The sequence below is a fragment of the Styela clava genome, chromosome 4, assembly GCF_964204865.1.
Source record: "Styela clava chromosome 4, kaStyClav1.hap1.2, whole genome shotgun sequence".
Classification (NCBI taxonomy): Eukaryota; Metazoa; Chordata; class Ascidiacea; order Stolidobranchia; family Styelidae; genus Styela; species Styela clava.
Window position 1 is genome coordinate 20786942 of NC_135253.1, and position 15110 is coordinate 20802051.

At 35.4% G+C, this 15110-nt stretch overlaps 1 protein-coding gene and 1 long non-coding RNA gene across 2 annotated transcripts; both read left to right on the forward strand.

Moving 5' to 3' along the window:
* The first annotated feature begins 1147 nt into the window (after positions 1 to 1147).
* On the forward strand, positions 1148 to 7698 carry LOC120326933 (gap junction delta-2 protein-like). Its single transcript, XM_039393289.2, has 6 exons — positions 1148 to 1489; positions 2104 to 2195; positions 2491 to 2666; positions 3376 to 3505; positions 4238 to 4345; positions 5028 to 7698. Exons 1-6 carry the CDS (start codon positions 1315 to 1317, stop codon positions 5535 to 5537), a joined length of 1191 nt encoding a protein of 396 aa, XP_039249223.2. The 5' UTR covers positions 1148 to 1314; the 3' UTR covers positions 5538 to 7698.
* Positions 7699 to 12322: 4624 nt separating this feature from the next.
* On the forward strand, positions 12323 to 14311 carry LOC120326836 (uncharacterized). Its single transcript, XR_013475170.1, has 2 exons — positions 12323 to 12502; positions 13527 to 14311. It is a non-coding gene; the product is annotated as an uncharacterized LOC120326836 (long non-coding RNA).
* Positions 14312 to 15110: the final 799 nt, after the last annotated feature.

The following is a 15110-nucleotide window of genomic DNA, read 5'->3' on the forward strand; positions in this document are numbered from 1 at the left end:
AAGTTTTGTACATTTCATTTCTGATGTTAATGCCCATCATATTAGAACTTAGGACTATCTTTTTTCAATAGTTTGGGGTTTTGAGCCATGCTCTACAAGGTGGTGGTCTTGAAATCCTGAAATTCTCAATAATAAAAATTAGGACTTAGGCCCATTCCATTCTTAACTTAAATAGTCCTGAGTCCAGCTAAAATTTTTATTATTAGGAAATTCAGGATTTCAAGACCACCACCTTGTAGAGCATGGCTCAAAACCCCAAAATATTGAAAAAAGTGAATTGTCCAAAAATGTCACTTAGGTCACTCACTTCTGTTCTCATCCGGCGCAGAGTTCCCCAAATTTAGGTCCGCGGACCCGTGGGGGTCCGTGCTGACAGCACAGGGGTCCGCAACGATGTGTAAAGAGTCTGGTAGATCCATAATGATTGTTTTAGTTTTTTGGTTGAGCGTTGACAAATATCCATTGCTGACAGAAAGCCAAATAAAATTTTATTGCTTTTTGCAACGACCCACGTGTGCGAGACATCATTTTCAGCTTTTACCAATATTCTCAAAAAGTTTAAGAAACCCTGTCCTATATTACCTATTTCACAAATAAACATAAACATGTTTTTGAGCAACTCTTCATCCGGGAAAATGAAATTTCAGAATGTAAAATTTTTCAAGGGGATTTACTCATAGCCAGGTCATTTGCTTGTCCTCGGAGGTAAAGAAGATTCATTTCTGAAGAAAGGACACCACAGAAATGCCCTGAAAATTGACTTACGACGTATCATAAGTAGGGCAAGGCATTTTCGAATATCTGATGTTTTCAGAACCGAATCGAAAATTTTTCCGAATCGAATCGAATCTCGAATACTTGGAAGATTGAACTTGTATTGACTATTTTATGGTAGTGAGTATTCCAGGCACATAAATTAGTGAAAATACGTGATGTATCAAAGCTGAGTGTTTACACACAGCAAGTATCATCAATACCTCCCCCAGAAGAAAGAGGGTACTACTCCCTTAGTATATGTACCAGGGCAAATACCATTATATATCTTATTTTTCATATATTTTTTTCATTGAGTTATAAAATTATTTCACGTCATGTTATGAGTAAGATTTAGTTGTTGCTAATTGTAAACATTTTATATATTTTATGAAATTTAGAGTTTTAATTTATTATATGAAGTTTTTGCACTTCACTTTACAAGGGCAATAAAATATATCAAGAAAATACGTCTAAAAGGCAGAGGAAGTCCTAAGCATTACAATACTCAGCAAAACCCTCAAACTTCCAATAAGAAGAGTGCCAGCATAAACCAGCACCATGGCGTGGCATTTGTTAGAAAAGATGATAGAGCACTCTGCTGCTCATTCCACACTTCTTGGGAAATGGTGGATCTCATTTATGTTCGTGTTCAGGATCATAGTTGTTGCAAGTATCGGAGACACAGTGTACAGCGATGAACAGGACGAGTTTACCTGCAATACTAAGCAACCGGGTAAGTTCAGGATCGCGAATTTGAATCTCCTCGAAGATGGGGAAAAATTTGAAATATCTTCCATAAACAATGAAAGAAATAAAATATACGAATATTTTCAGAAAAAAATATGTTGATACTTATTCTAATCATATCATATACCACTCTATCTTCCAGCATTTTTCCACAGGCAAGAATCGCTTATTTTTTGAAAATTGTTTTGTGTCTTATGCTCGCCCCGTAGTATTTTAAGTTTTAGTATCTCAGCTTATATTACATTTATTGTTTTTAGACATTGAAGTTGAAAAATTCCCTGAATTTTATATGTAGCGATTTTTTTGTTTAATAAATTGATGTAAAATGTTTAAGTAAGTGTCTGCGCACTTTTGTCCTGTACCAGACTATTCTGTAGGGCATAGGCAATTTCTCATAAAACGTGGTTTGGTATCTCAGCGCATATTACATATAATGTTTTAGACATTTAGGCTAAAAAAATCTAGAATTTCATAGGTACCGATTTTTTTTGTTCAATAATTGGGTTCAAGTATTTAAGTGCCTGTCTCTCTTTTGCGTTATACCAGACTATTCTAGACTAATTTCTTATAAAACGTTTAAACAATTTTCTTTTTTTCAAGGTTGTAAGCAAGTGTGCTACAACATGTTTGCGCCGATATCACACATTCGATTCTGGGCATTTCAGATATTGGCGACTGGGACACCAAGTGTGGTAAGTATTGGATTCATCAAATGAAGGAAAAAGGTTTTAAATCTGAAAAATGGAATAAAAAGAGTTACATAACGCTAAACAACTGATTGAATCATGCACTTGTTGGATTTCGGAATACATATCTCAAAAACATAGCTTTTGCGCAAAGAGTCCTATACTACTGGAACTTTTGGGCACAATCGTGCCCAAACAGAAGTGTTCAAATATTAAAAAAAATTTCTTTATTTTCGTGGAAGTAATTAGAATATATTTGTGTTCTTTTTCGTTGAGTCATCCAGTAAATTTTTTATTCTAGATTTTCATCATATTCGCAATGCATAAACTTGCGCAAGTTCCTAAAGCGCCAGAGGGAGACGACAAACACAAAGAAACTGGTAGTCAAACTGCTTGGAGATATGCTATTAAGAAAAAAGAGAAAGAACGAGAGAAGAGTAAAGATGATAAAAAATCAAGCGAAAAGAAGAAAAAAGAGTAAGTGTGGAAATGGAAACTTTTCGCGACTCCGAAGTAAAGGAGAGTAATTTATGAAGATTTAACTGGCTACCACTGAAATGCCAATAGCTATTGAAATCACAATATTGAATTAATATTACACCAGTAAATAATCATTAACAACAGTACAAGCCAATACCACTTAAAGAACAGCTATGGAATAAAATCCACATAACCTATTTCTTAAAAAAAATAATTTTGGCCTATGTAACAATTTGAAAATTCCAAAAAAGTTTTTATGTAAGTGTAAAGCGACTGGCTTCAAAAAGGGGTCAAACTTTTTTGAATCATTCCAATTATTATCAATGTTCTAAATCAAATATCTGTAACTTTCATAATTATAACGGCACTTGTTATTAGGTATCGGTATTGTTATTTGGGGCGACACACCACCGAGCCACTTTTTGAAATTTGTATTGGTAAAAGATTAATTTATCCTGGGAAAAATCTATGTTCATATTTCAACTTATTTTCCTGTACTCCCGTAGACCGATTATGCAGTCAACTTTTTTCGTTAAAAAGAATTGTGCCATTGGTTTAATTTATCACCGATTGGCTTTATCTGACTTTAGCTTTTGTTCTACCAGCAGCGGCTCTCGTGTCCAAAAAGATCTGTTTTTTGTCTACTTCAATACCTGCCTTATATAATTACATTGAACTATGTTTGATGTTATTTTTTATTTCATAGGAACATCTATGTCGATACCAATGGTGTTCCGAAAAAGGGCAGTGTAAGATCTAGTGAGATTGCGTTGTTGCATTCAAGAGAAGTGTGGCATGATAATACTTCGTCTATATTTCCAGAAGAAGTTGAAAAGGTAAGTGAACATTGCTTTAAAACGTGTAGGATAATAAACAGCATTTCAAGTAATGAATGTGCAAAATTTTTGGCGGCAGGCCATATAACCAACTTCGGACATCTAACCGGGATACACAAAAAATTTAGTTTAATAATGCTTGAAAAGCAAAACAGGGGACTGCGGCTATTGCTTAGCCTTGCAGTGATAAAGGCATTAGGCAAAAGACCAAATATTTAACGCAGCGAAAAGAGCAAACAAATTATGTATTTTTACCCGCGTGTGCGGCTTTGTAAATTGTCGGATTCGGATATTATGCTTGGTGGAGAAAGAGTCAGAGTGTCGAAAAGGGCCATACGAAATGGCTGGGCGGGCCGAATTGTGGCCCACGGGTCGCCTGTTGCACATTCCTGATTCGAACGTTTGGTCTGCAGTAGGTAAAAATATGTCGGTTGTTGATACAACAAGATGGCCACTAGTCTCGGTTTAGAAACTACCAACTAACTCGCATCACATTATATAGCACAATAATTTTTTTTAAATCTGTGACTTGTAGAATTTACTTTTCCCTTACATTTTAAATTGTGTCGAAACTATGATATATGACTTCGTTTTGAAATATTTAGGATGCCGTGCATTTTTCTCGAACTTTCGAGGAATTTATGACGTTATTTTATTATGACTTCATGATTTTGTAAACAATCATTTTAGTGAAGCAGAGTATTATAATACGGCGCCATTTTTCTTTTCCAGATCTCTCGTGAAACCAAAATGCGTCGAACAAAACGAATGGTCGTGCGCACTTATCTATGCAACGTCATATTTCGGACAATAATAGAAGGAGGATGTCTATTTCTCCAGGTTGGTATAAACTCTAGATATGTGAACGTTTTATCAATGCCACCTTTTTTTAATTGTCCTACAAGCCCATAAAAAAAAAATAGTTTGGCAAAAAAGGCATGATCAGATGGCAAACCACGGCCTCTCGATTACCAGTCTATGTCGGGTATGGGATTAGTTACCCAGTTACTTGTTTTCAGATGCATGGACTTGATGGTGCAGAAACCCACGCAGGGATATCAGAGGCGCAATGGCGAGTGTATTTTTAACGCTTAGCAAGCAACTCTGATTACCCTGTGTTGGTTCGCATGTTCGAATTCCATGTGAGGTTAAAAATTTGCGAGAGGATTGGTAGACTCCTTAATTTTGTGTGTCTGCTTGAGCTCCTTATAATAGACCTACGACCAGTGGCGTGTCAAACTTTTCTGCTGCCCGTGAATAGTTTCAGATTACGATGGCCTTTATATCTAACTTCAAAAATAATTTGGGGGTAAACAAATTATAGATGTTGTTATACATGAGAATAAACAAATTTGGGGTCAAATAAGATTAAAATGGTTTTAATATTATTTAAATCATCAAACTAAGCAACAAACTCACCCCCATAACGTGCTGCCCGGGGCGGCTGCCCCCTTGGCTCCCCTCTAGAAACGCTACTGCTTACGACGCCAAATAATTGACTTAAATTTTACCTTTATTTCAGTACTATCTATACCAGTGGTCGGTTCCCGAGTTCTACGAATGCATTCGTTACCCTTGTCCAAAAATTGTCGAATGTTACATCTCTCGTCCAATGGAGAAAACCATATTTCTACACTTCATGTTTGCGGTGGCCGTAGTGTGTATTTTCCTAAACATCTTGGAGCTGAAATTTCTTGGATATAAGAAAATAAAACGAGTTTTTACACCGGTACATGAAAAGTTTATTCCACCATCTGTCATCGAAGGTACCTACCCTGTTCATAGCCACAATGGCATTAATCACCGAGGATTACACAACCGCGAGAGGGTGATAGAGCGCAATCCAAAACATGCACCGCCTGGTTACTACATTCCAGATGTTAACCCTCCCGTGGAAAGATACCGCTCTCCCGCTTCCGGATTTCCACCAATCAGAGTGGGCGCAGCGAGCTTCAATACGTCAGAAACGGGTCTCACTTCGGACACAGATTCAATGAGCTCAGACCCCAGTTTATACCGACATGCTCATTAAGATATCACGATGACACAAAAGGCCAGCAATAGATTATCAAAAATTAGCAACAAACTGTCTCGCTAGTAATAAAAGTTAATTACGTGTACCAGGTTAGGGTTAGGCCCTTTTTTACGATTTGTCTTATTTTATTTTAGTTCTATTACGAGTCGGATACTGTCTGTGTTAGCCAAGTGAATATACAGGTTTCAGTCCCTTTACACAACTTGATGTAAAATGAGCGAACAAAATTAGTTACCTCCAAATTGGTACACATACTTCTGGAGCACGACTGAAGACATAGAAGTACATTATATTATGAAGATCCTCTTCAAATATTGGACACTGAGGATTATTTTTATGCAAGTTTCTTGAAAAGAGAATTTATCATCCCTCCGACGAAAGCGGAAGGAGTACTGGCAGACTAGTTGCCATAAACAGCTGACGTGCTTGTAGTCATAATATAAATATGCATTTGTTAGGCATAGTGTATATTTTATGTAAATATTTTCCTTTTTTGCGCTAGCGAAAACTGCCTTTTTATTGTTTGAATTATTTATCTTATTCAAATATTACAATTGTACCATATCGTATTTTTATGTGCAGCCTTGATTTCTGGTTCTGTTTTCAGTACAATATGCCATATATTTTGTTTTAATTTACCTTGTGCCAAACCATGCAGGTAGTATAGCACCTTTTCTATTCAATGCCCAGTCCTGCCACTGATACATGAGAAGCTGTTTTTTATTGGAAGAACAAGGAATATTTCTCATTCTCCGATTCTCCCCAATTTATTACACCCTTGGTGAGGTGGGGGCATAGGATTTGAACCTGAGACTAATCAACTGCGATGTTATCACAGTTATCGTATCTTACGAACCATGAGGCTTCAAACATTTTTCATTTAAGAATGGATCGTGCGTCTCTGTTTAGATCACGTAGTGCTTCGTTGCCTACAATCAAGAATGGAATACATTCACAACTACAGGTGTAGGAGCTAGAAAAACAGGAAATTTGTCCAACAGCCATTTACATAACGAAGAATAACTTTTACGAAGTTTTTCAAATGCATATGTTGTATTGCACAGAATATTACAGAAACCAAATAAAACTCAAGGTATCAACCTAAAACAACCTAGGACTTAAAAAAAATGAAAACGTATCGAAAAAAAAGTAAGCAGGCTTTTTATTCGTGATCTCATCTGATCTTCGAATGTTCTGATTTTCTAGTGCCACTCTATATTTATGGTTTGAAATAAAGCGAAGCATTTGACTATTTCATATATTGATATATTTATAACAGCAAAAAACATCGCTTTATTTGAATCCAGTCTTTAGAACGGTCGTGAAACGATCCATGTTTATAAATAGGTCATCATTAATAAAAGATATTGTAGTGCCTTCTGTATCTTTCATATTAATTAATTTTTTTTATGTTCTTCGTTATATATTTCCAAAACGGGAATTCAATAGCCATAACTATATTAAAGCTAAATAATTATCTTATTTGCCTAATCTGCTATATACACTTGATTTGCTTTCATTATTTTTCTTGCAATGACATTTTGCAAACAAAATGAATTCTCAGCAACCTGCTATTTTTATGCTACTAATAGCCAAATATACTTCTGTGCTGCATTTATATTTTTTTTAATTTAAAATGCGATTTTTCGTTGTGAAATAACTGTATCAACCTATTTGAGTTTGCGACTGACTGAATTAATTTGCCATGGTTAATACTTACTGTATTGTTGGCAACCGTCTATTTTTATGAAACTCGTATTTTATTTAAAAGTAAGACTTTTTCTGTTGTGACATAAAAGTATCAATTTATTAGTGGAATCCTTTCAACTTTTGAAGCAATTTTTAAAATTCAACTTTTTATGGAGCTAGAATGACTCACGCATATGTTTGAGTATTTTTTTCAGTCACTTTGTTCGCTAAATTTTATACTTTTAAAAACTATTCAAAAAAACCAGATGGAAATTATTAATGCTTATCAAATTAGTGTCAAATTTGTTTTATTCCCATAAATGTGCCTTTTGATGATTTTTTGCCAATGATAGCTATTTGTAACTACCGTGTAAGTTGGTCAGCTTTGCAACTTTTGCCAAAGATTGTGTTTACATATTATTATGTTTTCTTGTAATATTTTTCCTGAATAAAATATATTTGCTGCTTGTCATATCATGAACACGGAATTCCAGCAATTTCGCTCATCAAGGTGAGATTTCATATTCATGCGTGAGAAAGTAAATACATTGATAGTTAAAAAGACAATTAAAGACAGTTATGTTTAACACGATTTTGTTAATTTTTGGGGCGCACTTAGTAAATCGCCGCTCCGCCCCTTTATGGAATCATAACTGGACTCGTAACCACTAACGTAACTACTAATTTTTTATTTTAAAACGTGGCGGGGATGTTTTATTAAATCTCACATTTTTGCATTAGTGGTGGGGTCTTTGTACAGAATATATAATGTGGCTAATTGCTGGTCTTTAACTATCTTCAGCATTTTGCGTCGCATGATTTGAACCATTGGCACCTTGTGTTGTAATTTAAACAAATAATTTGTTGACAACCAGTATAAAGTAAACTATCCTTCAAGCACGTACTTCGTGTACTCTCGGCAGTGTCGTAGCCAGGAATTTTCAAAGGATGAGTTCTGAAATTGTTAATTGCCAAGTTTTACCGTATCAGTTAGCGGGGCCGATTTTGAGGGTCTAAAAAGCGTTTCAAGCCACGAAAATTGCTATGTATGATAATGATACAGACCTAAACCCCCCAATCTCCCCCACCCCATCCCTCCTGGCTACGCGCTGCCTCTCGGTCGATCTTCTTAGTGTTACATGTACATATAGCATCGGCGATTGTAGCCTGCAATATATTATTAGTTCGTGTAATCCAGTCATTTCCCTCGATCATAAGAACTCATTTACAACTGCTAAGGCCATTATATACACGTCATATTAGTGTCACGTTAGGGTTAGAGCTAGAAATGCAGATTGCGCTTCAAAATCAATCAATCAAATTCAAAATCATTCCTACCCCGAACCGTAACCCATCTGGATAATTACTAATTTGTTTTTCTGAAATGTGGCGGGGTCTCTGTACCGAAAGCGAAACAACTGCTTTTCTTAATTAAGTGATTTCTCTTCCGCCTCCATCTGGCCTGTTTGATAAGTGTTAATTGCACCGTCGACGTATTGGCGCCGAGTGTCACACTTTTCACTTTCTTGTTTCTGATGTGTCGCGAAAACGGTTTTTCTGCTTGCGCAAATGCTGCACCGAAACCAAAAAGACGGAACTACTTTTCTTAACAAAGCGATTTCTCTTCGACCGTCTACTGCCTGTTTAATAAGTGTTAATTGGATACTCCTGAAGTATGCGAACCAAGATGGCGGACACCGGAACGTAGTATGTGTACCAGGTTAGGGTTAGGCCATAACGTTATTCCAATTTTCCTTATTTTAGTTCTATTATGATTTCAGAAACTAGCCGAATGACTCCTGTAGTATATTTACCTAAAATTATGACCTAACCCTAACCTGGTACGTTCCGGTGTAGCGTACCTACGTACCATCTTGGTACGTATACTTCAGGGGCGCCGTTAATTGTACCAACGACGTCTTGGCTTCGAGTCATCACACTTTTTGCTTTCCTGGTTCCGATGCGTCGCAAAAGCACTTTGTGACATCTTGCAAGTGTCAAAAACCTGAAAATCTACACGCGTGTTCATGCACATCGACCCATTCGTTTGTGAACAAAGTTACAAGAGTATTATCGTACTTCGACAACAAAATGAATTTTAAGCGAGTTGTATTTTCAATATTGCCTTTTCCAAAATTTAAGCTACTATTGGATACTAATTTAGTTTCACATTTGAATTTAACAAATTGTAAGATGATATTTATGACGTCATTAAAAATGCTTTATTTATATCGCTTGGTGTCACTGTTGAGCTCCCTCTCTCTTTCTTGCTTGTGCTACATGCTGCATAGTGCTGTGATTTAGGATGTCTTTGTTATATCCTAATATACTCAAGTATCCTGAACAGTTGTGTGTTTATTCACGAACAAACGCAAATATTTCTAAAGTATTGAACTTTAAATGTCTTACCGAGCTTGCGAGTAAACTTCATAACATGGGCATCATTGAAACTGTTAACGAATTCGTTTTGTCTACGGGCAGAAATATTTAAAATTAATTACTCAATATAATTGATTTAATTGTATAATTTTTTGTTTGTAAATATTGTATATTTAACTATAATATGTTTGTATAGCACTTTAATTCGAATTGATCAATGACGCAAAAAACCACTGAAGTTATAAGCGCTATAAAACATATAACAACAGTAACAAACAGAGACTTATTTACCGTTTTTTTTCGTGTATAATATGCACACGTAGATAGTACGCATCTAGGTTTTAGTACATTTTTAACGAGAATTTTTCAAACTTCATGCATAATACGCTTATCAAAATTACGTCCTCTCTTGTCTTGTCTCTTGTTTTCTCTGGAGGTTTCAGGCATTCTTTCTGCTTGGCTTTTGGTAACTATATATATCTGGTAATATGTCTCATGTATTTGCCTGTGAAACATCTGCCAATCGTGATGTGATGTTATTTGACATTGAAGTTTCTTGTAAAGTTATTTGTCCCTCCCCCTTAAAGCTGACAAGGCTTGATATCAGAACGTGTTTTCAGACGCAGCCCTTCAGAGAGAAGAGTCAAAATTTGAAGCTTTGATTGAATTTTCATTTTGAGTACAACGCAACGATACTTGAAGCGACGTATCTATCGTATGTGAGCTATGGGCGCCGTTTGGATTGGGGTACTAAAACAAAGAAACGTTTACATGGTAAAATGTTTCAATAAAATAATTTCAAACTGGAAATAACGGCAACTCGTATTTTTACTAAAATCATAAGGTATAAGCTTTCAAGTTAACAATTGTCGATCGACGATCAAGAGACGCATTTTTTAATTTTGCCTTTTGCCGTTGGCGCCATTTGTAGTAGCTACGTCACTAGCTACGTGTCTGTTTGCTTTTTAATACGTTGATATTTAATTGTTATATGATTTTACAAACTCGTTTCAGAATGGATGATTTATTGGTGGCAAAACCCAAGACCACGTTGATGATTGAAAGACAAATTCTTATTAAATTACTATCAGGAATACGTTTACCATTTTTGAGAATGTTTTTTGTTCACAAGAAAAATGATAAGCAAAACATTTAATCCATATGCAAAAAAACTGTATATACCAATTTGCTACTTTCTTTTCCTATTTATAATTTCGAAGTGTTTCAAGTAGTCAAAATCAACACAAGGAAAACGGCACTAACTAAAATGATACTCCGTTAATATTTTTACATGAAACCCTTTAAAGGACCAAAACAGTCTCTGAGAACGCGGCCAAACACTGCTGAAGCAACAATTTCTTGTTACGGTAGTCTGTGATTTATCCGACCAGAAGAATTCGCCTTCAGTTGCTACAATTTCAATTGTTATGTCACACTCTGTGCTAATTGATGGTTGGTTTTACTCTAATTGGTATATGATATACCACAATGACCGATCGAGCAGATATCTTATAATGTATATGTAATAAATTAGCCGTAGACAACATTATTATAATTACTTATCGATCTTAAGATCGGTAAGTATATTGATAGGTATTTGTCTGTATGTCTGTCTGTCTGTCTGTGTGTCTGTGTGTGTGTCTGTTAGATGAACGCGATATCTCGCGAACGCGTTGTAGAATCTGCTCCAAATTTTGCATGTGCATGCATCTTACCTCGGACCAGAAGCCTATAGATTTTGGGTTAATTATGTCGTATAATTAGCGAGTTATTAACTAATTACCGATCTAAGATCGATAAGTCTTCGGTCTCCGACCGATATTCTCGTTATAAATTTTGCATTGTTTAGTCGAATCATGGTAGAATCATGGTAATACATTTTGACTTCTCTATCTATATATCGAAGCATTGATCCATAGTTACTCTATAACAGGGCTACTTATTAAAGATCCGTATACAAAACTTTAAAATTATTGTGGTCCGGTTTTTTCAGAAAAAATATTTCACATTGCGCCTAGATATATTTCAGTGCCTAGAACTTTCATTTCAACAGAAAATCACGTGAAAAACTATCCGCAAAAAAGTTTGACATCCTCAACGCCCGTTGTAATATGATTAAATTAACCTCTAAAAATATGAATAAAAGGTATTTATCAAAAATATTCTTTCACGTATTCAAAGTTATTGAGGTCAATGCTCCAAAATAAAGAAACTGGTGCTGTCCGAATGGAATATTCGGAAGGTCCGAATTCGTACCGCGATCCACCCAGTTGCGTATGCTCTATAGTCTATGAGATCCTGTTTGCAGAATAGCAATATTAAATAAGATCAAACTGTATCGTTTTTACAACGGGCATACAGAGCAGTATACTAAATGGTGAAGTCACTTTGTGATAAATATGAACCGAGTTATATGATTGACTAACGGCTTCAAGATTATAGATAAATAGTACAAAGTTTAACTTAAATATTTAGACAACGGGCAATGGGTTTAAGCGTTACAGTCACTCCGAGTTCTAATCAATGTGAAATCTATAAATATTGTAACATTGCCAAGACGTGATTCGCTTGCAAAAAATGTAAATTGGTAAACAACGATTCGGTAAATTAGGTATTAATAGCCCAGTTTTTTTTTTTTCTTCAAAATATCAACTAATAAAACATTTCGGTCCGTGTTTTGAGTTTAATTATATAGCTCAATAAATACCTTGTGGGTATTTAGGATATTGAGCCGATAGATTTTAGCGTTTTTTGGTAAATAGTACAATTGCAAACGCCTAGACATGAAGCAAGTTACGGTTCTGTTCGCTATTTTGATTATTTTGAATGTTTTCTCGGTTGACTTGAAGGGAAGAAGATTGGAAGATGGATCTAATGCGGTGAAATTAGAAGGGGTATGTAAACTTTTTATTTTTTATAATTTTAGATTGCAGACCACTGATATAATAAAAAATTTTGGTATTCTTATAGTGTGTGTACCAGATTAGGCCATAATTTTATTCTGATTTTCCGTATTTTAGTTCAATCATGAGTTCGTGAAATTTTTGTGTTAACCAAGTGAATATACCCACTACCTTTCAGCCACTTTACACAACTCGATGTGAAGTAGGCGAACAAAGTCATTTACCTCCGTATTGGTACACATACTTATGAAGCGAGAAAATTTATTTGTGCCTAAAATACTTATTCTATAATTTAGATCTAAAATCTATGAAAACATAGTTCATTAACATAAAAAATGAAGTATCGCCGAAATGAAAACACCTATACCGATTAATTTCTAGTGTAGGAGGTATCTACGTAAAATTGCAACCGTGGCAAGTTTTAAAGGCGCCCCCTTGATAGTTGACTAACAGTTTTCAACGACTGTTTTTTATTTGATATACTTTATACCAGGGGTGGGGGACGGTTTTTTAAAGCAGGGGCCAAAATATTTGCCTACTCAGGCTTGCGGGCCATGAATCTGTGATGTAAAAAGTTTCATTTTATGAACAATATTTACAGTATTACAAAGCTTGAGTGAAAAACAATATGCCTCGCACTAAAACTAATTTTAATCGCAATCTCAACAAGTTACTTGAGCTATTTATTACTAAAACATTACAATTAGGTTTCAATTTGGTTGTGGCAGCATCAGGCGGGCAAGATTGAATTATCCAACGGGCCGGATTTGGCCCATGTCTGTTTTATATGTTACTATTCAAAACAAACACTGGTTTGAAATATCTCCAATTTGAAATTATACGATGAAAACTTTACTCGTGCTGCGCCTAATTCAAACGGCGCCCATACCGATCTTGCACAAGGGCATATGAAGGCTAGTGAGGCTTGTGTAACCCCAACTTATCATTACTTTGTATCGTGAATTTTTAGCGTTTTTTAATTAAGTTATTATTTTTAAATAAAAAATTTTTTCAGCCTGCTGGAGTAAGGAATGTTCCGGAACCTCCGCCGTCAGGAAAAACTGGGCCAACAGACGAACATTTTCCTCCCAGCCCAATTGTAGGATAACAGAAAATCTTTTGTTTTATTGAGATGTACTACGACACAACTTCATAAATAAAAACCGTTATACAAAAAATTGCAGATAATAACTGTCTACATATTATGATTTCTTTGTGATTTATGACTCATGGTGACACGTTTTGTTAATTTTTATTGTTCCACATCCTCTTGACTATTGAATTATGTGACTGCTATTTTTAGCAATCTACTAACAGTTTTATAAAATAAGAGTGTTTTCACAAATTAGTCGTAAACATTGTATATATTTCCTGTGGACTAATTTAGCTCATTTTACATTAAATTTTGCTTACCGTATTTTGCGGACCATAAGACGCTCTACTATTTCTATACTCAAAAATCGACCGTTGCGCCTTACAGTCCGATGCTATTTATGTACGGATAGAGGCAATTTATTGACAGTGCGCCCTATAGTCCGTAAAATACGGGATTATTGCACTAATGTCACTATCTTCTTTAACTGGCTTAACAAGCTCGCACTTTATTGATGTGTTTACGTGATACCAAGTCACGGGCAATTCTGTCTTGTTGTTTAATTAACACACCGTTTTATATCGACCAAATGTTCACATAATACAGTAGCGAGCCTGATCCATTCTCTGTATTGAACGTCTTTTGAGTATTTTTTGTATCAATTTATTTTGGAAAGTGTACCGAAATAAAAAATGGTGATCAACTCGTTTGAGGTATATTTGTTCGATTCGACTCAATGTAGCTTACTATGGGTACTACCCAGGGTATTCCCGTAATGTACCAGGTTAGGTTATGCCACGATTTTATTCCGATTTTCCTTGATTTAGTTCTATTAGGAGTTTGCGAGTAAACTCAGATTTTTATTTAAATGCAAACAAGGACTAATTTAATTCAAGCAGTGTCGGATGGTTATCCTCTTATATTACATGGAAATGCTATATAAATGCACATTGTTTTGAAAAGTACGACACTTTGCTGAACAAGGGCCGACAGTTTTCAGAAAGAAATGATTTGGTCACTTCGAATGCTTCGGTTAAGAGTGAAAAATTGGTAGGTGTGAAAGCGCTAAAATTTTGGAACTTTGACTAAATTTTGATTTTGAGCATATCGCAACGATACTTGAAATACCATGTAAGGCAGCCATGTGCGCCGTTTGGATTGGGGCACTAAAATGGCGAAACGTTTTCACCGTTGAATGTTTCAATAAAATAATTTCAAACTGGAAATATCGGAAACTCGTATTTTTCTTAAAGCATGACGTATAAGCTTTCAAGTTAACAATTGTCGATCGACGATCAAGAGACCCATTTTTTAATTTTGCCGTTGGCGCCATTTGACGTAGATACGTCACTGGCTACTTGTCTGTTTGCTTTTTAATACGTTGATATTCAATCGTTATAGGATTTTACAAACTCCTTTCAGAATGGATGATTTATTGGCGGAAAAACCTAGGACCCCGTTGATGTTTTGGAGACAAATTAAATTACTATGTGAAATGCGTTCACC